This window comes from Netta rufina, assembly GCF_964035555.1.
Source record: "Netta rufina genome assembly, chromosome: 3".
Taxonomy (NCBI): Eukaryota; Metazoa; Chordata; class Aves; order Anseriformes; family Anatidae; genus Netta; species Netta rufina.
The window spans coordinates 95,738,036-95,763,823 of record NC_140125.1 but is presented as its reverse complement, the minus strand read 5'-3'; the positions used below and the strand labels follow the sequence as shown (position 1 = coordinate 95,763,823).

Genomic DNA, 25,788 nt, shown 5'->3' with positions numbered 1-25,788 from the left:
TTCTTTTCTTTTCTTTTCTTTTCTTTTCTTTTCTTTTCTTTTCTTTTCTTTTCTTTTCTTTTCTTTTCTTTTCTTTTCTTTTCTTTTCTTTTCTTTCCTCTTCTCTTCTCTTCTCTTCTCTTCTCTTCTCTTCTCTTCTCTTCTCTTCTCTTCTCTTCTCTTCTCTTCTCTTCTCTTCTCTTCTCTTCTCTTCTCTTCTCTTCTCTTCTCTTCTCTTCTCTTCTCTTCTCTTCTCTTCTCTTCTCTTCTCTTCTCTTCTCTTCTCTTCTCTTCTCTTCTCTTCTCTTCTCTTCTCTTATCAAGCTATGTATATATCTTCTGTTGAAAACACCTGGGCCCCAAAATGTCTCCTGAGATGGTGTCAAAAACTGTGCACAGGTTGAGATATATCCATTTGCAGTTTTAAATAACTTGTTGTAATATTGTCATGAGTGTTAAGTTAGGCTACCTTATACCTATAGTATCCCAAACCCCATTTCTTTTTAAAGATGAGTACTACTTTCTTTCCTAGCCTTAGCATTTTCCTAGCATTCTCTTAGAATGAGCTATTTGTCAATGACAGTCATTAAAGATTCAGCTCAGTTCTCCACAGGTAACTAGTTACCTGCTGCCACGTCAGATACCCTCTGTTGCCCGGGGCAGGTAGGCCCAAAGTATATGCCCACATCCTATAGAACTCCTGTATCTTTCTGGAGCAGCCACCGAAAGCAAGGCAGGATACTCTAAGACATGATGAGTTTCCGAAAATCTATATGCTTTCAATAAAACCAAGACCCCTTACTCATCCCTTGTGCTGAATTGCCAGTGTCAGGTATGTTCTGCACTTACATTACAAGTAAGGGAAGTGCAAAGGAAATTTAAGTTAAAAAAAAATTGAACTGTCTTACTCTTTCTTTACAAAGATCTGTATACTGTTTTTCACTAATATCAGCATTTGTAGGAGGTAAATATTGAGGTTTTATGTTTCAGTCATTAATAAGAATTTTAAATTCAGTATATACAATGCAAGTCACATTGAAAAAAACAATCTATGACTGAAAAATGTGGGAAAGATATGCATATGAGACAGTTAGGGAAATCAAAATCTGTTTTTAGACTGCACCCAAGCAGTCAAACTAATGTAAGCTGAAGGTTGTGCTTTTGTAAGTTCTCTCAGTCATGACATTTCCATATTTAAGAATATGTACAGAAGTTTTTGTACCAGAATACAGCAGAAGTGTCTACAGTTAAAGGAGAAAGGCTACATAATAAATATGTGCATCACTGCTGAGACATGTTGTCTTGATATTCTGAATTACTTGAACATAGGTTAACCAGGGGTGGATGCACAGTCACACCACGTTACCTGATATGGTGGTCTGCATTTTATATGAAGACGTGAATCGGTAAACCATCTAATCCACACACCTATGAAGAAAGCTAAACTCAGGCAAATGTGTATTCCTTCCTTGAATTCTATCTTTCATACAAGACAAACATTGTGTCTATTGTAACATTGCATGTAAGTATCAAATGTGACATTTATAACAAGGTTTGGTGCCAAGCATCCAATTTCATATAATGCAGCTTCAAAGCCCATATGCTTATTCTGTCAAGAAGCAAAACTATAGGCCATTATGGGTAAGTAAATGTTGTTCCCAACATTATCAGGGACGGCAGTTAGGGTCCAAACCCCTAGGTAGCAGAAGGAGTTGTGGAAGGAGGGCAAGAAAATGTAATATTTTTTTAAAAGGATTATTATTATTATTTATTTATTTTGGCAGGGAAAATAAAGACATTGAGACATGACTACATCACATGTTCTTCATTAATAAGTGTGACATCAACCAATGAAATACAGGAAATGCACAGTTAAGCACTGCTTTTTTTTTAATCTCATTGCATTATGACCAAAATTTATGTAATTCAGATGTGGTTATCCTCTAGTGCCTGATTATATATGTATCAATATATACTTTTTAGTAATGTTCAAAAAGAAAAAATAAAGTCAGACTTTGTTTCGAGGCAGTTATATGAGGTACTTCGGGAACAAATTGTCTTGTTTTGATTTTATTTTTTTTCATTTTATCTTCAGTTTGACTGCGATAGACTGGATAAGTAATAAACACTTCAATCCTCTGTGCAGGCAGGTGAGGTCTGAATGCTAAGTTTAATTTCTGTGTCTTTGCACTACACTGAGGTCATGTTCTTTTGAAGATTTTAGGAACATAGGGATGCTGGCACCAAATATGCTAACATTTACCCAGCTGGTATAATAATAACTGGTGCATATAGATTTTATTTTCTCTATTTTGTGTTTGTCTATGTCCTCATGAATAATTCAAAAATGTGTGTAATTCAGTGGAAGAACTGAGTTGCCCAGCAGGGTTGTCCTTTTTGATGTCCTGAGAATACAGTAAAGCTAATCAGTGGGGTCCAAAAACATAGAAAAGAAATTAGACAAAAATCAAAAGACAAAAGGCAACAGGAAGGAAGAAGAAAAAGAAGAAAAAAAATGGGAAAAAGAAACAGAAAAAGATTAAGAGGGAAAAAAAAAAAAAGAGAGAGAGAGAGAAATTCAAAATAAAAGGAAGTAAGGACTGGAGTAAATTTGGGGAAAATATAACCGAACACTGTGACTTATAAGTGGCAACACACCTACCTGGCTCTGGCTACCTAGATGAGCATTTGTCACTGTCGAAGTCTGAGTTGGATGCTGTAGAACAAGCTTAGAAACAAGCACCTACATCACACAGTGACTTTTGTCCACCACTGTGTCATTTACTTCCACAGGGCCTTGCATCAGGGAGTAAATGATAATTGAATGTGGCATCACAGACCATTGTGAGGAGGAGGATGGGCAGTATTCTTTGGGATTTTCTTTGATGAAATATGAGGAGAAGGATTGGAAACCTCTGGAAGCTGTGCAAAACTACGAGACTCAGCCTCCTCCCAGAAGCCTGCTGCAATGCAATGCATGCAATGCACTTGTCCAGTTCCGGAAGTTGGAATATAGGAGGAAAAGGGCATAGCTTTTCCCTCATAGCAGGCTGTGCTTGTTTGCTGTGAAGATGCGAAGATATGGGAAATAAGAATGTGTTCTCTCATTCACACCATTTTTCACATTGCAACATCTGGATAGAATCTGCACATATTACCTTTGCAGTCATCAATGTCCTCATTCACAGATTTTAATTATTTTTTTTTTCACTTACAGCATGAAAATTCCCATCACTGATCTTTAAGGGCCCACAAACAAAAGGAGTTTGTTTATGTGTGATATGGGGACTGCTGGTGCAAACTGCAAGGCAACAGCATGAAAGTCAGTTTACTGTGGTGCAGAAGCTAGTCCTACAAGCAGTTTTGTTAAGGAGGACATTGCTATGTGAGGCTGTGGTTACTCATCTACATGTAGCTTTGCCACCTATTCCAGCCTGCCCACATCTTGCCACCCCCATCTCCAGTCACAGGTTGCTGCCTCTGCCTTGATGCAACTGCACATGCAATTGCTTCTTAATCTAATTTTGTTCTAACAGTACGGTTTTCTGAAGCTAACAAGCTTTTGGACAGAAATATGGCATGGATCAACATATACAGTGATGCATATCTATGGTTATGCAGGCTGGGGCCCTAAAGAGGTTAGGAGAAAATTTGTTTCATAATGCACATTTCACTAGAGATATTCTGATTTTTCTTGTTTTACAGCAGTTCTGGAGCAAGACTGGATGCATAAATGAGGCTGACCAGTGTTTTGAGACATACATACAACTCTTCATGAGGCAATTCTCATTCTGATGCAACTTGCTGGCATGTGTTAAGGCTGATTTTTTTTCCCAAGTTAAGCCAGCAGGGAGCTTGTGTTCATCTTCCCTGTTATAATCAAGCAGGCTTAACAAACCTGTTCAGTTTTCATTTCCTCATGGACTAGAAAGAAGGAATTCAATTTGAAGTATGATACTTATATTTAGGTACCTTAAAAGTACTGTGCACTTAGATTAGTTTTTCAATACATATATATACATATAATTCTCAAAATTAGTAGAAATATTTTCCAGAAAATGTTAGAAGACTTTAACTTTTTTTTTTTCTGTTTTTGTTCAGAGAGAATATTATTTACCCTGGAGCTAACAGAGAGTATTTTAGATTTAATGCAGTCACAAAGAGCATGTTTAACTGTATTTGAAGAAAACAAAACCAAAAACAACACAAGAAAACCTCACGTTGTACTATTCAGTCCAGAGCCCTTTTATGAAAATAGCAGAAGTGCATTGTATGGTAGCAGGAAAATAAAAGGAACGGTTTCTGCAGAACCAAAGCTGATCAAAATAGTATCATCCAAAAGGCAAATTCATTTCTTTTTCTGAAGTGAATAGATGTAGGGCTAGCATAAGCTAGCAAATTTAACTGATGTGCGTGCTTAAATCACATCTGAGTTACAAGACTTCTGAAGAAGTTTAAATAGATAATAAGGAGAGAATGCTTAGTCAGTATCACTTTATAAGTAATGGATAATAATACCTTTTTGATATAGGGCATGTTTTGTTTTGTTTTGTTTACTAATAAGAAGTTAAAATTGCCTAGTTGGCAACTTTTTTGTTATTTATTTCTAATTGCTCTCCTACAATATTGACTGATGGGATTTAAAAGTTAGTTGTGCAGATGTTATAGTTGTTTGTGTTATAGTTACACAGAACACTAGAAAACCTTTCAATATTCAAAAACAAACAAACAAACAAAGCAATTATAAACAGAGATCCATAGTGCCTTTATAAATGTTAGGAGCTTTACAAAACCTAGGATCTTCAGAAGGAACACGTGCATCCCTCTAAGTCACCTACCTCAGAAATAACTATGTTCCAGATCTGCAAATGAAACTAGAGAAACAGCGGTACATTTTTTTCTACCTACACCTCAAATACAAATAAAATTAAGTCATACATGTAAGTGAACCAACACACAGAAGGTAGATCATGCTCAGAGCCAGCATAACAAAAGAGGTTTAAGCAAAGCTATGGGGGCAGGCAGAAACAGGGCAGGAACACAGTTTCTGACAGCTCAGCCAATGAGCAATGTCTTGTTAAGCTACTGAGACACCACTGCATTTGAGCAGGTGCCCATAACTCCTGTAAACATGGACTAGTAAATCATAGCTTCGTCTTACCCCCAACACTTGGCATCCTAGAAGACTCCTGATGACTACTAGATTTGTTGCGGTTCTGATTTTTCCTTTTATTGTTGGCTGCTCGGACAGAACGGAAAAGTACTTCGCTCGCCTTGAAGAATGCAACCATGAATGGCTGTTTTGACTGAGGCCCTTGTCTTCCAACCAGGCCAGCAGATTTAACATTGATACTTCGACCTATAAAGCAATGGAAATCACAAGTTATATACATTATGTGAAGTTCTGCCCCTCCTGAAGCCACACTGAGATTTCCACCAGTGACTGAAGGAAGGCAAGGATTTTGCCCATAACCTTGAAGTTACATGAATAGAAATCCTAACCTTCTTTTGTTTAAGAGAACTTAAAGGACAAAAAATTCAACAGTTTACAAAAGTTTCAACAGCTTTACAGGTAGTTTGTCATTGCATGAAAGCACAGTCTCCATACACTGTATATATTATTCAATACATGGATATTTTAATTCAGTCTCATGTATACAATTATAGAAATGAAAAAATAAATGAGTCCCATTAAGATCTATAGGCTATCAAAAGGATAATGTAATGCAGTCATCTAGTTTTTGCATCGTTTGGGTGTCAGATGTGGAAACTTATATCCCCAAAGCAAATACATGGCAAAGAGAAGCGTGGATAATAAATATACCTCTGCTTTAAAAACAAATATTGTACAGTGTTACTCAAACTGATGTCCATTCACTAGTAAAAGTAGGAAGGTGTTCAGTTGCTCAAGAGAACAGGGTTTGAAATATGGACTTTATTGATTTTGGTTCGGTACCCAAGGGATGTGCATATTTCTCTAAAATATTTGTTCAGCCAGGACCATGTGGTAGCCTCACCATACTATAGGATCTAAACCTCAGTAAAAGAAAAGAAAGCAAAACAAGTCACTGAAACTGCATCAGTGACATTTTAGCAAATAAACCCTTGCTCTTAACAGAATTTATTTTGGCAGCATAAACACTTTTGTGCATACGTGTATTATGCAGAGCCCTTCAACCGTCAGAAAACGAGACAGTGTCATGTGAAGCTGTGCAGCTGTGCTGGGTGGGGGACACAGAGGTCCTTTAAATGGGGAGGCGCAGGCACAAGCATCGCCCGCGCTGCGGCATCAGGGCATCGGAGGACTCCTCTAAACTGGCTGGAAGCGTGTGTTGCATAGACAACAAAGGAGCATCTGCCTCGCTAACCTGCAATACTGTTAGCTTAATCACCCTGAAAGAGAACTTACAAATAAGCCTAGGAATCAACCTTATAGAAATAAGCATATAGGTTTCCTTTTCAAACACAAACGTACAGTGGCTGTACGCCAGAGTCTATATTTCTTAGAAAAACTCTATCACTGGCGTAAATGAAAGAGGCAGTTTGATTTGTGGTTAAAGTAGTTTCCATTCTACTTCCACTGTAACAAATGTATTAATTCAGCTCAGACTTCCTCCTTCTGGCAGCCCTTTTGCAGTAAAAAGAGAAATTAGAAGTTCCAGCCAAATACCATACCTTGAACTGACCCACTTCAATACATAAACACTTTTACAACATGTTTATTCAGGTGTAGCACTTTAAATTGGTTTAAGATGTTTCCAGTGACAGAGAGCCCAGCAAAGGCAGGAGAAGAACTGAGAAAGTTAGCAGTTATGGAGCAGAGTAATTGGCAACATATTCTGAACAATTTTGATAATTACTTTTTTGACTGCAAGGGAAAAATATATTTGTTGAAGCTTCTGATTTCATTTTAAATGACTTTTTAGTCTTGTGTTTCTTTAATTCTTCTTTTCATATATTTATGTATGTAACTATTAAATAATTCAGTAACATTAATTTCTGTATGTTCAAATATTCTGTTGCAAGTCAGATATGAAAAACTGTACAGACTATTCTCTATTCATTGAACATGGACAAACCAACCTCTTACCACAAAGTTCCAAGTTTCCCCTCATTTCTAGAGGGAATATTTTTTATTATTTTTCTTTATTTTTTGTTCCAATGACTTTCAGAATTTTAATTTTATCTGTAAAAGATTAATACCTTACTGGTGGACATTTTAAGAATACTTTTAGATTTATATACTGAGTGCTGTAAAGATGTGTGTAGGTTTTCTGAATTTAAATCTAGGTTCTCTGAATTTACAATGGTGGATATTGTGTGCGAAGCAAAATATCCTTCAAACCAATGTGAACTCCCTTTAAAATAACTTTTAATATTATTAAGTTTCCTCTGGGTTTCCTTTAGACTTCAGCAATGAGATGACTATTAAGATTCCACAAGTTAGGGCTTACTTACTTATTCAGGGTATAGAGATATACCATAAAAATTAAGCCTGTAACCCACAGCCTTTTTACACACAGAAACAGTTTATGTGACTTTATTCCTTTATTTGTTTGATCTTTTAAGCAGCCAGCCTGAGTTTTTAGGACCCATTTTTTCAGTTCATGAATAGTATATGCACTGAATCTGCTCCTAGTGAAGTTAAGACAAAAACGTTTATTGGCTTCAATGGGTTCATCATTAAATTTCTCTCTCTTGGTTTATCATATACCTTAGCTTAACTCTGACCTTCAGACGACGAAGCAATCAAAATATACACTGCCCTTGAGACACTAAATTTCTTCTGAGGAGGCTCTCTGAACTGTTTGGTTTTGAAATTCAAACTATTTTGAAATTCAAACTACACGTCTCCATTTTAGGTTGCTTCTGTGCAAAAGAACGTTTGTATTTACAGAACTTCTATTGTCCTTTAGTGAAAACCACTGAAAAACATCAAGCATTTTGCTATAGCAGGAGCTCAGTCAAAGTCTTGTCATAGTCTTGCAGACCACACCTTTTTCTGTAGCATGGATTTCAGGACACAGTAAGAAAAATCTTACCCTAACCTGAACTGGTCTTTGTAGCAAGAAGCATCCATGGGCTTCACTTTTAGTAAGTGGTTGTAGTTTATCATTTATAGTAACCATTTATAAAACCTTTCTCTTGGCCTCAGTGGCAACTGGAAATTCAGGTCTCTCTAGCACAGTTGTTCCCTACTGTGATACTTGAGCAGCATTTCCTAAAGTCACCTGAGTGGCTCAGGTTGACCCCATATCTTCCCTGATGGCTTCACCCAACTGGAAAACCAAAAGAGCAAGGTGTATCTCTACCTCTCTTGAGAATGTCTGAAGAAGAATCAAATATGGTCAAGCATTCTGAAACCGGCTTTATTTTTATACTTCTATCATATCTTTAATCCTGAGGATTTCAAAGATTTATTTTTTTTTCAGACTGTATAGATGCACACAATGTAAGAAACCAGCAGTTGGTGATGCCCACTTCACTGAACCTAGCCACTGCATTTGAGATACACCTAGCAAAAATAAATAAGTGCAATAGATGGACTTTGTGCAGGGACAATCTAGAGCCGTTGTATTCCTCTTATTCTGGCATGTGCTTTTCAATCCTGCTATGATAATTTATTGTCTCTTTTCCATATTGACAGGTATATTCAGGGACTTAAAACTTGTTTAAAGCATTATGTCCCAAATCTGCTCAACTCCTTACTTCTTATTCATATGATTCTGAGTCCTTGGCAAGATGTGTTTGTTTAACTTGGCATTTAAACTTATTTTTGGCTTTTCTTCTATTTGATAGTAAAGTGCCCTTAGCAGTTTGCATAAAAGGTTGTGTGGAAGTGCTGGTCTGAGTGACTGAACTGAATTAATATTATTTCCTTTTTAACATTCTGGCCTCTTATAATAAAGGAACATCTGTTTCAAAAATAGCTGTGACATTCAGCTTAAAAGGTACTACCTCAACAATGCTATTAATTTCTTTTTTTTTTCTTCTTTTTTTTTTCTTTTTTTTTTCTTTTTTCTTTTTCTTTTTTAAACCTACAGAATAAGAACAGCACTCAGGATAAACACTCTGGAGCTATTTGTTGTGTCACTCCTTTGAATGGTTTTCTGCTGTCACACGCAGTAACAGCATACACCTCCTTTCATAAACTGATTGAGTCCCATCTTAAAAATTCATTTTCTTCCCCAGCTACTCCAAATGGAAATGCAAGAGCGTTTCAAGCTTTCAATAATAATCTATCTCACAGTCCTGACCTGGAGAGATCACCTCATTTTTCATGGCATTCTGAATCCTGACTTTTTCTGAGATCGCCAGCATGGATGCCAGTGACAGTGGTAAGATTTGTGACCTGGCTCTCTCTCCTCATGCAGTATATATTTTATGTAAGGCATTGAGCAGACACTAATTTTGCAAGAGCTTTCAGCCATTATGTGTCTTGGCCAGATTTACACTGGCAACACAGGACAACGAGTGATTCCAAGATCCATTATTTTGTCCTGAGTCATCGAACTGCAGCAAACCACTCATTTTGTTATGAAAAACAAGCACTTATTTACTTTCAAAAGTGTTCAACAAGCCACAAAACACATTTTACAGATTAACCACTACTTCTAGGTCACAGTAGTTATTTTGGTAATAATTTTACATATTTGTAGATAGAATTATGAACTTCAGTGATGTTGGGAATTCATTTCTGGTCTGTTGAAAAAAATACCAAAACATTCCAATGACACATCTATGGTTTTCTTCTTGTGGGGAGTGATCCCCGTGAAGACTGGGGAAGTCCTTTTGGAGAAAGACCCTGACTATACAAGGTCCAATAATGTCTAACTTGAGCAAACACACTTCTGAGGTTCTGAGTCTGAAAGCTCACTAGGTAGTTTCAAAATTAGATAGAAATTTGCTTGATTTCTCATGCTTGAACAGTGTTCTTGTGAGCAATGGGACTTCATGGAAACAACAGAATTGAGGGAGAGTTTGGCTATCAAAGCTTAAATAAAGATTTATTTAAAAAATGAAAAAAGAAAAGCTAACAACACAAATATGATGGTCCATATATAAGGCATCCACAATCTTCCAACTCTGAAGTATTTTATACTCTCTCTACTGGATTACCTCCATAAACTGTTGCACAAACTTTTCCTTTGGTGGACACATTTATCTACATGGACATAAAATACAGCTTTTGAAACAAGCTTCATGTATTTTATTGACTTGTCTGCTCCCTGGAGGCTTTAAGGAATTCTGAAAAATGGGTGGTCTTGGATGGTCTGCTGTGTCATTTTCCGAGGCTTCACAGCTTTAGTCAAAACTGAAGTTCCAGCCTTTGTTATTAAAATCTTACATTCTGTTGTTTTTATTCTGTTCAGTTAAATGAATTTTGCATATCTTTTTTTTTTTTTTTTTTTGGTGTGTTGATTTTGGTATTCATAAAGCTCTTGAAGAAATCACTTGGGATAATTTGTGAACACGTTAGGAACCATGGCATGTTGTATAATGCAGCAGGACCATGTATGCTTACACAAAAAAATCAGATGTAATCATACACAAAAACTCTTAAGTGCTTGATTTATCCTTTGCATTTAGTGTATTTAAACTGTGAATTGTCTATGGGAGCCCTAAGGCTTTTCTGAACAGTTAAGAATTTGTTCAGGAAGACCATAAAACAAGGAAAGATTAGATTAATTGGTCATCCATGAAAGTATAAAATGGATAAAAGTACAAAATGGATAAAAAAGTTCTGAATGAAACTAAGCAAAAACTCTTACTATTATTATTCCTAAACTACTGGTTTAGAAACTACTGGTTTAGCTTAGATGCTGATGTATTCTTCATCTGCCTGGGAAGCAGGGCAGGGGGGGAGATGCACAGCCAAACAGCCAGGACCAGTATGCTCCAGTGTGCACTGGTGGCAGGGGCAGGAGCCTCTCTCAAGTAAGTGTGCCCGTACTAACACAGAATGTGTTCACGTTTCTGGCTCCAAGCAGATGCATGAAAATGCTGGTGGTATTTCTGACCCATCTGGAAACAGGTTACACCTATTTGCAAAAAGTAAGGGGTGCCCTGGAGCGCTCCCAGGTGCTGGAGCTGGACCATCCGCACTTCTTGGGGCCACCCAAGGTGCTGTTACCATGCTCACGGCCAGTGCCAGCTGTCCCCAGGCTCTCCTGTGGTGGCTGCCATGTGGCCACCCTTTTTCTGGATGCTGAGAGAGTCGTCCCTCTGGCTTGTTTCACACCAGCAGAGCTCAGTGCCCCACAGTATTCCCAAGCATGTTTAATTTACTCATATAACTTTGGCCAAAGTCAGCTCTGAACCAGAACTCATGTAGCTGTACTTAGGCAGTGCTTGAGCCCAAGCTAATAAAACCTGCTGAGGGGCAGGATATATTAGCTTGGGTTCAGTGCTGTGCTAACATGGCTATATGGCTTCCAGATGGCTCAGAATTTAGGCAGAGCTATTGCCTGCCAAAGTCCATATATATATCAATATATATATATATCCTAAATTCCCCCACTGTAAGGACGCTAATGAAGGTGAAATCACTCCTGATGATTTTGCCTTGTAAATACCAGCTCCACCAAAGAACTTAAATGTGACAACCCAGCATCATCCTCTGGTCTACCTGCCAGATACTGTGGTCACATAGGGTAGGTGCCAAGGTTGACTGGGGCAACCTCGGAATGAGATTAGTAACACTGAGTGTTGTAAAGGAGAGGTCAAGGCCAACGTGAAAGTGTGCAGCCAACTGCCTGTAAGAGCCAGGGTGTTGCCACAGTTTGTTATGGGTTAAAAGCAATTTGGCCACCTCCTGCAGTGCATTCCCCAGAAGAGAAGGTGGACATGCTGCCTCTAAAAGCTTCATAGGAGAAAAGGAAAGGACCTTGAAAGTCCCAGGCTGAGATGAGGAGAAGGTGAAAAAAAAAAACCAACCAAACAAACAAACAAAAAAAAAACAGAGATATAGGGTCTCCTAGTGTCTCCCCCATGACACCGAAGAAGCAGCTCCCCAGTTTTTCTTGCAGCATGTAGGAGTAGGAGCCAACGTCCCCTTCCAGGGGACACATGTAGTAGTGTACCCAAGTACGTGCTGGAGAAAGACTTGGCCTTCCCCAGCCTTCACTTGGATCAGGGAACCTATTTTTGTTCAAGTTTCCCTTTGCTCTGAGGAAAAGAATAAAATACCTGAAGTAAGAGTCAGTCAGGGAACTGAAGATTGTTGTTGTCTGCCTACCTCAAACAGCAAGAAAGTCTAAGAAAACCTGCCTTAGGACTACATGATAACAGAAATCACCTTAATCAGCTTGGGTTTTTCAAAGTACCAACTCTGTGATGCACAGGCTGATGAAAAATAAGCTGAGAGCCATGGCAGCAGTCCATGGCAGGAAAACACACAGAAGTACAGGCTACGAAGGCTACCCAGGATGTTATATTGAGGTGTGTATATTTGGGATCTGTTTCTTTTTTTTTTTTTTTTTTTCTTATGGATCAACAGTAATCATAGTTACACGCTTTCTCGCTCTCCCATTTTCTGTAGACAACATTAGGTTCTCCTCAGCACTGACATAAATAGCAAAAAGAAGGCTCTTGCAGATTTGTACTTCTCCATTAGAAGTGATGTGCAAATTGTTGCTAACTTCTAATTATAAAAACGTTAAGTGTTAATACAAAGGTGCTGACTCACTGGAACATGTTTTAAGTCGTAGGACACATATGGTATATATACAGGAAAAGCATCACATGGAGCATTTCAAATCGTTTCTGCATCTGCATTGATTTTATGCTGCAATTCATCTAACACCCGCACTTCCATCAGTGTGAAAATGATCACCTCTCATTTTAAACACCATGGAGAGTTTTGGTGTCAAAAGGAGGGAAATGGCCAAAAGGAGATGCTGTAGAATGCTGAGGAGACTTTAAAAAAGAGAATCAAAAAAAAAAAAAAAAAAAGAAAAAAAAAAAAGAACCTTAATTTACCACAGCCCCAGGGAAACAGTGCATTATATGTTGACAGCTTCCATATGTGTCATGCAAACCTTTATTCTTACTGTTCAAAATAAAATGTCCCATTAAGAGAAAAAGTCTACATTTCATGCGAAAATGATGCGTATGATACCAAATACTGTCTTAAAGAGAAAAGAAAACACATTCCAATGTCATGTGGCTTTTTGTATTTTTTCAGCATTTTCAAAGGGGGGAAAATATGAATTACAGCAACCAGACATTGTTCCAGAGTTGTTTTTATCACACTGTTATATTAAATAGCTACTTTTTTTTTTTTATTCCTCACATAGACATTATTATTTTATATGTATCTTCTTCAGGGATCACTAGAGAATTTTATCTCCACAAGTAATTGCTTAAAAAGTCACTGAAAGACAACCATAAGAAAGATTACTATTAATGATAATGATAACAACACAGTAGCACCCTGAAGTCTCAGAAATTACCAGGGTCTTATCACAAATATCTCTCCAGTTATGGGGGCAGACCTATACTTCCCATAAACATAATGGGCAGCTGAAGGCATGTGGAAAGGTACTTCAGACCTGCATGGCCTGAAGTTTCCTTGAGCCAATGGCAGGTTTTTCTATTGCTTTGAATGAGTCCCTGGGTTTTGGTAGGGAAGTGGTTGGAGGAAAGGTGGGTGGGGTTCTCTGGGTTGCAAACAGAGTCCACTACAAACTGAGTCATGTACAAAAATTCATGTTTCATCTGTACACAAACATGTCATTCGACTGCTGGTGTTTCTAATAGCTTCCAGAAGTAACAGCAACCCAATAAAAATAATCAAAGCCTTAAGAGCAAAATTGTAAGAGCATGAAAGGATGATTTTCCTTATGCTAAAATGAAGCGGTATAGCACAGGTCTTCCCAATAGTTTTGAGAATTCTAAATTTTGAGAATTCTCTGGAAGGGCATTCTTCTTGCATGAATAAACTGAAAAGGGAACAGAAAGTGAGGAAAGAGGGGAATTCCCTCCTCACTTGAGCAGCTGTGTTGAGAAATTCAAATAAGTGAGGTGCAGAAGGTAAAGCTGCCTGTGGCTTTGGAATTTAAAATAGAAAATTATCTATCACCTTTCTGATCTTGGGAGTAAGACAGAGGAAATATTTATATAAACTGTTCTTTTACAATTTCTTCAGTGTATTAATCTAAAGGTTTCCTTTTATCCATACAAACTTTCCTGCTGTTTCCTGCTGTTTACTGAATGAATATAAGGTTGAGGCTAGAACCAACAAATTGCTAGTTCCAGGATTTCTTAATGAGTGCCTTTCATGGGTATTTCATTTTCAAGAATTTCTTTTTTTGAATCTCCGGTGGGGGGGAGGGGGGTGCGTGGGGGGGGAGGACTGTTAAGGATGGAGTTTATTCTGGAACAGCAAAACTGGCTGGGAGCCAGTCCACCTCATTGGATGACTGACGGAGGTGTCACCTCTCCAAAATGTTAAGGTCTTAAAACTGGCCTTAACAAAACCATGCCCATGCACAGCTCATGCTCAGGTGTAGGCCATTTGAAGAGTCGAATGCAGCAGCAATGTGGTCAACTTAGTATCCGTGCCTTCCTTTTCTGCTGACTGTATCTGAACTTTGTGGGCAATGTTAGGTGAAATTGTGCACCCCAGTTCAAGGCTTTTCACAGCACTGTGCCTAAAGGAGGACATCAGAGCCCATGGCAGCCTTTTCCATAACTCTCCAGCAGCCAGAGCACTTGCCAGAAAAGTATGAGGGGCTTTGTTCACAGCCCAGCTGAGCCTGAGGGAGAATGCAGATCAAAAACAATGAGAAAATATAGCCAGAACAAAGAAGAAAAAATATATATATTAATCCTTACACCAGGGTTTCTTCTGCTACTCATTAACATTACGTCAGCTAAGGTTTAGATTAACTGGCATCATAGATCCCCTGACCTCTGACACAGAAAGCTTTTTGACAAGAAAGAGCCAAATCTGAAAGTTTGCTTGTAAAGTAATACAGATTAAGTGAACCATCACAGAAAAAAGGTATATAATTCTCTTTGTATTAGTTTCTAAATAAGTCTAAGAAAGAACACCTCTAAAAACCGTGTTTTGCACTGAGATGCATTTTCACTTTTTAATAAACTGTATAACTGTGAATAATGTAGTAGTCGAGTAAATTTGTCCTATAAAAAACCCACAGTTATTACTTCAGATTTGTTAGAATTCTTTCTAATTTTCAGCAACTAAATTTTTTCAAGATTTCAAAGTTTTGACCCATTTCAAGGTAAAAAAGTTTTGAGGTTAATGTTTTTTTTGAAGGATAGAAAAACAATTTCCAAATTACCCTATTCTTAACCTCTCTACAGCATTAGTATCAGGGTCTAGGAGGTCATTTCTGAAATATTCAGAGGTTGTTTTATACCTTTCTCCATGCTTCAGCCCAGCAAAACTGGGAACTTTATAAACCAAAAATTCCACAAATCTGCTAGAATGTCCTAACTGCATGTAGGTAATCATCAGTGGAAGAACATTAAAATGGAACTTGATTTTTCATGTAAGAACTTTTATCCCAAACTTCATTTAATTTAGCTTGATTCAGTTAGCCTTATAATTGTTATATTCTACAGAATTAAGAACAATAAACAGTTTCCAGACCGTAGCTGCAGCAGGACAAGCCTATGTTCTTCATTTATAAACCCTCCATGGATTGCCACCCAGCAGAGTTAAAAAACACCCATCCAGAAAAGGTTCACGGCAACAGGATGACAAGAGCATATTCGGACTTATGATCTATAGTAAATCTCTTACCGTCCCCAGTTTCAGCGCAGAGCTGCAAGCCCAGATTGTTCTGTGGATTAATCACCCAGTGATTGCTGGTCACAGTAATGTCAAACACAAACCAGCCCACATCAGAAGCTTGAGCCTTTCTTGTGTCTAACAGGAACAAGTCTGCATCCCTAAATTAAAGAAAATAGAAAGTTACGACATCCAAATATTATTACTTTTTGCCCTTAACTTCCTTGCTGACAATAACTTCCTCCAGCCCAAATGAATAATCCTTTGACACATCCTCATCATAATGCAGCATAGCATGTGCTGTAGCCAGCATATAATTGTTAAGTATAATATAGGTATTTCCCCTTACAAGCCTATCTGAAATAACTCTCATCATATGAAAGCTGCAGTTCTGGAAAATCTGAAAAATCTAGCTTCCTGATATAAATACACAAAATATGCAATTGAGACTGTGTATAAAGGATTCATCTTTCAGCACCAGAACGTCTCAGGAATATTAACTTTTATAAACCGTCCAGTGCAAAAGACAAAAAATGTCAAAATCACGTTCCAATTTCAACTAAATTCAAAGGAATAGCATTGCTAAAAAAGTCTGTTATTAATAACATATGACAGCAGTTATATCATATAACGAAACATGAATATATGACAGTTTCATATTAGTACAGATGTTTAGAAAATAAGTCTATATATCAAAGTAGAAATTATATATCGATTCAATAACATAATTATTACATTTTAACCCTTGATTCCCTGGTATATTCTCAGATTTGTTCCCATGAAATTTTCCAGTAATTCAGAAGGGCTGCTCAGGGGAGTTAGTATAATTGTGTTACTAAATGTTTAGCATGGGTCGTTTATTTGTTCTGTTTTCACATATCTCCTGACACAATTGGTTCCAGAACCACATCTGTATCACAAATAATTTACTGCAATGAACATACTAAAAACAAGATATTTAACTCTCATCAGTTTCATTTTACATGCTTCTACAAAGCAGCACGCATTATTAGAAACTGTTTTCACCATTTAAGCCTTTTAAACTTAAATCTATTGTTAGAGAAACCTATTCCTTTTCTGCCATAAATAGTAATCAAAACAACAATACCAAGAAAAAAGTGTTTTACTTTACATTTTGACTGTCCAAAACAACTAAAGACAGACTTGGCTTGCACGGACCTTAAAGCTGAATTGTTACCTTACAGACAGCATGAATATATGCTTAAAGAAGTAGGAGAGATGGAAACAGTCTTTGTGTATAATAAGTAAATTTAAAATTATGACGTTCCTGTCACTGTATTCTTATGCTGCTTAATCACAATGACATGGTAGGAATTTACTGTTTTATCTTGACTAACCACTTTACACGTACTACAAGCCTTTTACACTGAAAAAACATCTTGCTTAGCTCTTGAAACAGTGCTTGTTCAACGCTTAGAAAAATAAGACAAAATGCACTCAGACAAGCATACAACATTTGCTTACATGTGAGAAATATCTACATAATCAGGTCAAAGAGCTCAGCAACAATGAAGGATTTTTTTTTTTTTTTTTTTTTTTAGGTAGAGGAAATTGAAAGAGCTTTCTTTAAATTTGTCTTTTTGCCTTCCTTTAAGGGATAATCTTTTGCTGGGCTCGTACCGTTTGTGTTCTAATAGAACACTGTGAATGACCACACAAGGAGAAAACATACCTTCTCCCACTGGAGCTAACATGAAAACAGTCTTACGATTTAAAAGAGCCTGACTCGCTACACTAGCACTGAACAAATTAACAACGTACCACAAGCTCATAAATAGTACTCTCTGGAGTCTTAAATGCCCATTTTTTCTCTAATAAGCAGTTTTATCAGAACTTTAAAACTGAATGGTATAATTCTGAATGCGACAGGCTTTGACATGGTTATTTGTAAATATATTGTGTATCATTCAATAAATTTAATAGAAAACTGTAAAACTGTTTAGAATATAAAGTATTGCAATATTACAGTGCCATAATTTCACATTTGTATTGTCTCCTCCTGGAATACATAATCATTTTCCCATATAGATTCTGTCAGCTCCAAACTTTGCTGTGAATAATATAAAAAGTCCTCAAAAGTCAGTGTGTGCAATATCTAAGTGCCAACTCAGAATAGGGGACTACTAATGGTGCAGCCCAGAAATCTGTATAAAAGATAGATTTTCTCCTGCAGTGTGGCTTTATTATTCTGTACAGCAGCAGAAATTCACACCACTTTGTCTTGGCATTGATATGTCAATCTTCTTGCCCACCTTCCTGCAAGCAGGATCTAGCTATGGTAATAGCCAGCAGACTGTTCTTATGTTCTCACCCATTTACTCAGAAAACAAACTAAAAATAAGTTGTGAGCACCTAGAGAAAAATAGAACTGATTCTTAAGAACAGATGGTGAAATAGAGAAAAAGTCTCCAGATCAGTGCAAATGATTTGGTCCACACAATAGTCATTTACTACAGAAATTCAAAATATTACTCAGGACAATAAGTGTTTTTTCGTTTGTTTGTTGGTTTGTTTGTTTGTTTTGTTTTGTTTTGTTTTGTTTTGTTTTCCAGAATTCGTATAACATCACGTGAAAACCAGACCCTTCAAAAGTCAGTGACAGCTCAGGGTTCAGTTTTCCACCATTATTTGAAATTTCTCATCACATTTTGTGACATTTTTAATTTTAAAAGTCTCTTTTATTCTGTGAAGAGAAATAAAGCAAACAAACAAACAAAAATCACACTTAAGATGAAAAACAGCTGCAAATTTTGGCTCTAGTGTTTTTTTTTTTTTAATCTATTTAAAATTACAACATATGATAAAAAAGTAAGGCATTATGTTGTAAATAGCATGAAATGCAACAATGAACACATTCAGACAGAATACAGCTGATTGTCTTTACCTTTATGGAGGCTGTTTAAGCTTAGTTGGACCCAAACAGCCCATTGTCTACAACAGAAATGCTACCATAGTCAAGAATCTCAGCAAAGAGGCTATGGTCAGAACGTCTAAGAAGCTCCAGATCTCCTGGGTCATTTAAGCAAGGAAAGGTGGAATAAACCATCTATACGTTCCTTGAAAGCCAGCAAAGTTTTTGACTAGATCAAATCATGACTACTATTACTATGTAATTGGCCATCCCCATAATGCTGCTTCACCTCTCGCCTCATTCCAGAAAGCTGCTCTAGTATCTTAATGCCACTTGAGGATTCCCTAATGCAGGAAGAATCCTTCGGGTTTAGTTAAATTAGTGGCTAGCTGCCACCAGATCATGAACAAGGATTTGGCCTGTTGGAGCACATTACTTTCGTCATGAGAAAAGATCAGGGCAGGAGTACATTGGCAGGGCCAAGTAGGAAAGTTTGCTTTGCCATTGGCTGTGCTTTACACTTTTCCTTAGAACAAATAGAAAACTTCAATCTCAAAGACTGTCATTTCAGCAAACTCTGAGTGAATTCAATAAGTATGCTTCAGCAGCCATGCTGCCACAGAGACAGAAAAATGTCTGCAACTATAAAGTCAGCAACACAGAAGCAATAAACCATGACCACGTCTTGCCTAAAGGCATAGCAAAATCTGTAGCAGGTTGTAGGACTCCATCGGATACCCACATTTCCCATTCAGAGAAAAGAAAGGTGGATGGCCAGGGTCAAACTGAGCAGCTCTGTTGTGGTATGACACTAGCAGGGAGTGTGGAGCATGGCAGTTGCACAAAAATTTGCAGCTAAATCTGAAAATTTTGCACCTAAAATCTCATGTACACATGTAGGACAAACTCTTGAAGTCTGAGCCCCAAAGCAAAAACTGTAACTTTATTGCAGAAACCAATAATACAATATTTTTGGGAGCTCTTCTGTCTGGAGTTATAAAGAAGCAAGTAGGAAAAGTTCCTAATTTCTAATATGAGCACTAGAGAGGCTGTGATCTTCTCCTACCTCAACACATTTACCTCCATATACCTCCATATATTCCATGTATAAGTACAGACCAGCAAAATCAGCAATAGGAGGGAAACACTTGACGATTAGACTAAGTCTGAAGTTTCCTTAGTTATACTAGTGAAAAGCAAATATTGCACATGCACCTTTCTGGCATCGTGATTCCATCAGAAGACAAGGGGCTTTTATACTTATAAATGGAAATATATATGTTTATAAAATTATGTTTATAAATAGAAATGGTGCTTTTAGAAATGTGAAGAATTAGAAATGCTTAGAAATGTGAAGATGAGATATTGAAAGAAAGTGCTAGTATTCTGCAATGGTTTAATAGAGACAATTGTCATTTTAACAAGCCAGATGCTATTTAAGTTTCATCTTGCTTCAAAGGATTAAGCTGTTTTCCCTTTTGTGAAATAGAACGGAAATCACTCACTGAGAAAACATAAAAACAAAAAAACAAAACCCATTAAAATGGATTAGAAAATCAACTTTTCCCATTAGTTCTTAAAAATAAAATTAATTCTGTTGAGCTTGAAGGTAAAGAGCTTTCATCACCCTAGCCTTGACCTATACTCTTCAAATGGATATATTTTTTTCCCTTCCTGTTTCATTCCTTCCTCCAAGAAGCTTCTTTGGGGACCTATATCAACCGAAATTTTGTAAGCTGGACACAGAGGAAAAAAATCCTGCACTAATCTAGTAAGAAAGCAGAAGATACTCTGGAAGGATAAGTGCTTTCCCACCTGTTGGTTCTGCTCCATTGACACAAAATAACTCCCTGTTTATAACCATAACGATTTTATAACTTGGTGTTCAGAGATCTCACCTGGAAGGTATAAGCTCAATGTTCTACTTACAGGGTTCTTACTTAAACTACTAAATAGTTTAGCTACTCTGCCTCAACAAATCTGGTAATTTACTAATTTTTGTAGGTTTTGCACAGTCTTGGAAATATGTCACTTGCACTGTTCTACATACTCAGAATCGGAGATTTGCTCATGTGTGACATATTTGCTCTAATTTTAGTGTTATTGTAAGCACCATGTGTCATCTTAAAGACAGTGCATGACTCCATCTTTTAATCATGTTCTGCAGAACATAAAAAGACATACAAAAAAAGCCACACTCCTTCAAAAGTCAGCAAAGTTGAACACTCTATCTGTCTTTAAGGAGCTAGCTGAGTCTTGGCTTATAGTATGTCAGTGTTGGCAAATGGTGTATTTCCCAAATCCAGGCACTTCAACTGAGTTTACAAATCCACCATTTGCTCACCAAGAACATGAACCTTCACCTCCCCTGTCCATGGGCAGACTGTTTGGTGAGATTGGATATGCAACTCTCCATAAACCTGGAATAAATTACATTTAAGATAAGTTTTATTCTTGCTCAGTATTTGTTGTCGTTGCCTAGGACTTAATGCAACACAAGCCACAGCGATAGCAATAATGCCTTGCCAAGGGTACATTTATGGTCAGTTATCACCTCTCTAATTCAGATAGAAACCTGGGACATTGTTTCAGACATAACACACTCATGCTGGCAAGGTACCTGTTGGGATACTCCTTGATGATCTGGTATATGCTAATCTGAATTGTTTCATTCTCAAAGCGGCTGTTGCTTCGATCTTTGTATATCCTGAATTCAGCTGCTGTCACTGCTTCTCCATGTGGGATTTGAGTAAGGTCAAACCGAAATTCCTTGTAGTGCCTTCGCTGGTGGGAGAAGTCCTTGTCTCTTTCAACTGTTAGAAAAAGAGTTGAATGCAAATTAAAGAGACAAAGTGAGAGACAACACCCATTTCCCATGCTTAATAGAGTGTTCCCCATGCTTAGGAGTAAACAAACAGGACAATATAAAACTGTGCAAATAATAAAACCACAAGCCCAGACATACTTCCAGTTAAAGGAAATTCCACAAGCTAAGTGTCTTCAGTTCAAAAGGAAAAACCCTCAGTGGCTTTTATAAAAATTCCAGAAGCCAGAGTGGAAAGAATATAAAAAATAATAATAATAAAAAAAAAAAAAAGAAAGAAATAGAAAGAAGGCATGTTGTAAAGTAACTAGAAATATGGACAAACTTAAAGCTGCAGAAGGATTTAGGACTTCAGTTTAGTTGTAAGCCCAGCAGCAGTAATGCCAGAGACGTAGGTGACTTTGGAAAACACTAATAGCCACTAATATCCAGGCAGCTGAGAGGAAAGTTGATCATTCCCTCTCAATGTAATAAATCCTGAAGTAGTGCTAAAGTGCACTACAATCACTATATATTCAAGAAGTGGTCGCGTATAAATTAACACATGCTGTAGTCTAATGGCATCAGCGTCATCTTGCTAGTGGTCAGAAGGAGCCGTGAATCAGGGCTGAGAGGTTCTGGCACCCCAACAGCAAAGGCAGGGGTGTTCCTGGCTTGAGGCACCCCCTCAAACAGGAAGGGTGTGCAGGGCAGCTGCCAGAGTTTCTGACACCACAATTTAAAGAACAAAACAAAACAACTAAACTCATTACTGCTTAATTCAGGATCACACGGAATTTTAAAGTGGAGTGGACAAAGCATTTTAGCTGATTTCACTGTACAACTGATTTTGGGCTAATTCAGATGTTTGCTGCGGTTCTGGCCCTGAGCTGGGAGCCACTCCTGCAAAGAAGTATCTGTTTTGATGTGGCAAGTGAACATACAGGCCATAGTTCAGACATAGATTGTCTGAACATATCAGACAATAGAGAATTGTCTGATAACCATTCTCCAGGACAAATAGTTCGATTTAAGAGATGTGGAAAGGAAAATCATCCATGGTTTTCCCTTCTATGGAGTGTAACATTGACCTGTGAAGAAGCTGTGCCTAGTGCCCTGTGGCAGTGGAGAAATTCTACCTTCCTCTTGAGGTGCATTGCCGGACTGATGGTGGACAAAGCCAAACACTCAGAGCTGGGATTCAATTCAGATAACCAGATAAAGATTTGTGACTGCACCCAGCCGCACTAAACGCTCCATCCTACAACCCTTGCTCTCTTACTGAGTTTTGGCATTAACAGTCCTGAGATCTGAGAGAGGAACAATCTCAGTTCCGAAAATGTGTAGGTATAGATTACTTCATTACATGTATAAACAATAAAATATATGTATTATTACAATAGATGTATATTTATACTTATATATTCATGTTTATGTTTACATCTGCATAAATTTACATACATACACAATGCATTTGTACACAATGTGTTTGTACATATATTTAAGTAGTATGCATGTTATAATGCATATGTAGTCTTACAAAACAGAAATCTGCCAAAAGAAAAACCTGTTTTGGTGTTGCCATATAAAGTTATGGTTATGGACATATTAAAATGAAAGCAACTGAAGCAAAAGTATTTACATTATTTTCAGAGCAGTAGTTAGCAGCTAAGTCACCTGTGGCCACAGAGCTATCCCTTACAGTACACTTCCCTTTCATCCCTGCAAAAATGTAAACTATTCTTGTTTTTATAAGTACAGTTTTTGAAAACATACAAAACTGTGTTGCCTTTAGAATCACCAAAAATAAAATATATAGGCTATAAGAACACTTTATCTTCAGTGAAAATAACTTTCTCTTGGCTGACAAAAGGAAAATTGTCTGCTAACTGCAAGGTTTACTTGGCTCAAGTGTGTATTTGGCTTACGTGGGTTTGCCATCTTACACTACGTAGAAAAAGTAAAGCAGAAAAGAGGCAGAAGCATGTAAACGGGCTGCTCTGTACCTGGAGATGAATGGGCTGCTACTGAAGAGAAACAGGATACGGTCTATTTAGCAGCTCCGCTGCTTGGCTCTAAGCTGTGAGATATATACAGAGATCTAACTTGAGGTTTGGGGTCTGTTTGCCTTTTTTTTTTTTTTTTAAATGTACATTTCTGAAAGGACTTGGCAGAGATTAGCATATGCAAATGCTCTGAACCAGGGAGGATTTTTCTAGTATGAAGAGTCTGCCACAAGTTTCTAATGTTATAGCTGAGGATTGCTGGGCTAACGTGGGACAGATATGTCAATAATCTGCAAATGAAAGATATATTAAAGCCAGAATTAATGTAGCAGTAATATATTGGGTTTGTGTTTATTCAACAAGTATTTACCAGCATTCATGGGTAACTAAGCACAACTCACTGTGAGTAAGCACTGGAGAATTAGACTGAGTAAAAGTATTAAATGCCAGTACTCCTGGCCTGAGCTGTTTTTATTTGGGTTTGAGGTTTCTTTTTGTCTACTTTCTTACAAGTACATTCTAATTAATAACATTAGTTTGGAAACAGCAGTTGTCTCCATATACACTGCAGTTTGGACACAAACCTCTACAACACACTGCAATAACACCGACGGGATTCTCTCAGGACCACTCACAACTGCTGGAAGAATACTGATAGCCCTTGTCTGTAGAGCCCCAAATTAATTATTACAGCTAACACAGATATTACTTATCCACATATAACCCAAGAAGAGACAGCACTGCCATCTGAAAGGGACAGAATTTCAGATTTTCCTTAGGCCTAGATTTGCCAGGACAGAATTGGCAGGCAAGGCAGGTCTAGAAGTAGCAAGAGACTCCACAAATGAAGGGTTGTATAAAACAGGCACTAAAATTCATGAAAAACTCTGATTCCAGGGAAGTCCCACCCTCTGCATCGGAGCCAGATTCTCAACCCGTAAATTTCTGTAAGCCAAAGCACAAAACATAAAAACAATTTTTATGAATTTAGACAAGTCAAGATCTTGCATTATATAGCAGACTGGAAAAAAACAAACAAACAAAAAAACCCAAAACAAACAATGTTGTGGTATTGTCTAGCGACTTGAATTGCAAAATATAAAAGATAAATGTTATTTAATGATACTGAGTATTTTAATACAGAAAATAATATACAAACCTAGATCTCGTCTACATCTAAAAAGTGTCTTGTTAGGAAAGACTTTGAATGCACAGTAAGGTCCATTGCACTGCTGAAATGACATGGAGTGCAGAGGAGCACCATGTCTCAAGTATTTTTATTTCAGTGCATTAGCACTGGCAGCCCAAAAAATACAGGTTTAAATTTTTTTTAATATTCTGTTCTTTCAGATCATTCTCATGTCATTCCAGCTCTGCTCAGTTCATCTGCCAAAAAGCTTCTCTGTGGGACAGATCACGGCATCTAAAAAATAGTTGACCAGAATATCAGGAAGTCCTTTTTTAACCATCAGAGGCATATCATTTTTGTAATTAAAAAGAACTAGTATATAGTCAGTTCTGATTACAACAAAACTCTTCATTTGCTGTCATTGATCAGGATTCCTAGCACCAGGTTTTTGAACTGGTATTTTTACACCACCTGAAACTAATATATTCAGCACTACGGTTACATCAGACAAATCATAGCTCAGGGGAATATCACAAACACCTGTGTGTGTAAGATAGGAAAGAATGATATTTTCCACCCATGTGGCTCACTGATGAAATACTCACACTGTACTAACACTCAGCCCAATCACAAAAAGACTGAAGGCAAATCTACACCACAGAGATACTTTGGAAAAATTAGTCATCTTTAATATGAAGAGAAAGTATTATTCACAAATTTTCATTAACACAAGTATAAATCACACAGATGGATGTGCAATAAGTAATCAGTATATTATCAATTCAGCTATAAATGTCTGACTGAGCTTAAAAAAATGTAAAAAGTGCTGGCAAGAAGTTTATATCACAGTGTATGAGGGACTATTATACGTGTTCCTTCATTAGCAGTTAGCTCCCCACTGACATGTGTTTTGCTTTTCCTGAAGAGGCTGGTATGTGGTGACATGTATGGAAAGTGAAAGCTTCTTTAGCAAGTGGGGAGCAAACCAAAGCCAGGTTGAAACAGGCTGATTTTACAACATAAGGTCTTAGGATCCCAACTGCATTCACAAATAGTGAAGCTTCCCTAATCAACTTATGTAACTGTTTAACTACTACTTATACATGCCAAAGCATGGTCTTACAGACCATGTAATTATAAGGGGCCATTTACACTAATCTCACTGAATTTCACTGTTTGACTCTGGATTCTTTGTATAAGCACTAAGTAAACCAGTCAGTTTTAATCACTTCAAGGTGA

General features: G+C 37.3%; 1 protein-coding gene across 2 annotated transcripts in view; it reads right to left on the bottom strand.

Annotated features, from left to right (window-relative positions):
• Positions 1–25,788, bottom strand: part of BMP5 (bone morphogenetic protein 5) — a gene marked incomplete at both ends in the record, with an annotated part of 53,167 nt that overhangs the window by 8,563 nt on the left and 18,816 nt on the right. For both annotated transcript variants that reach the window (XM_084283743.1, XM_084283744.1), the window contains 3 exons: positions 5,141–5,338; positions 15,752–15,900; positions 21,232–21,424. In XM_084283743.1, coding sequence (XP_084139869.1) covers positions 5,141–5,338; positions 15,752–15,900; positions 21,232–21,424 — 540 coding nt within the window. The remainder of the gene's footprint in view (positions 1–5,140; positions 5,339–15,751; positions 15,901–21,231; positions 21,425–25,788) is intronic.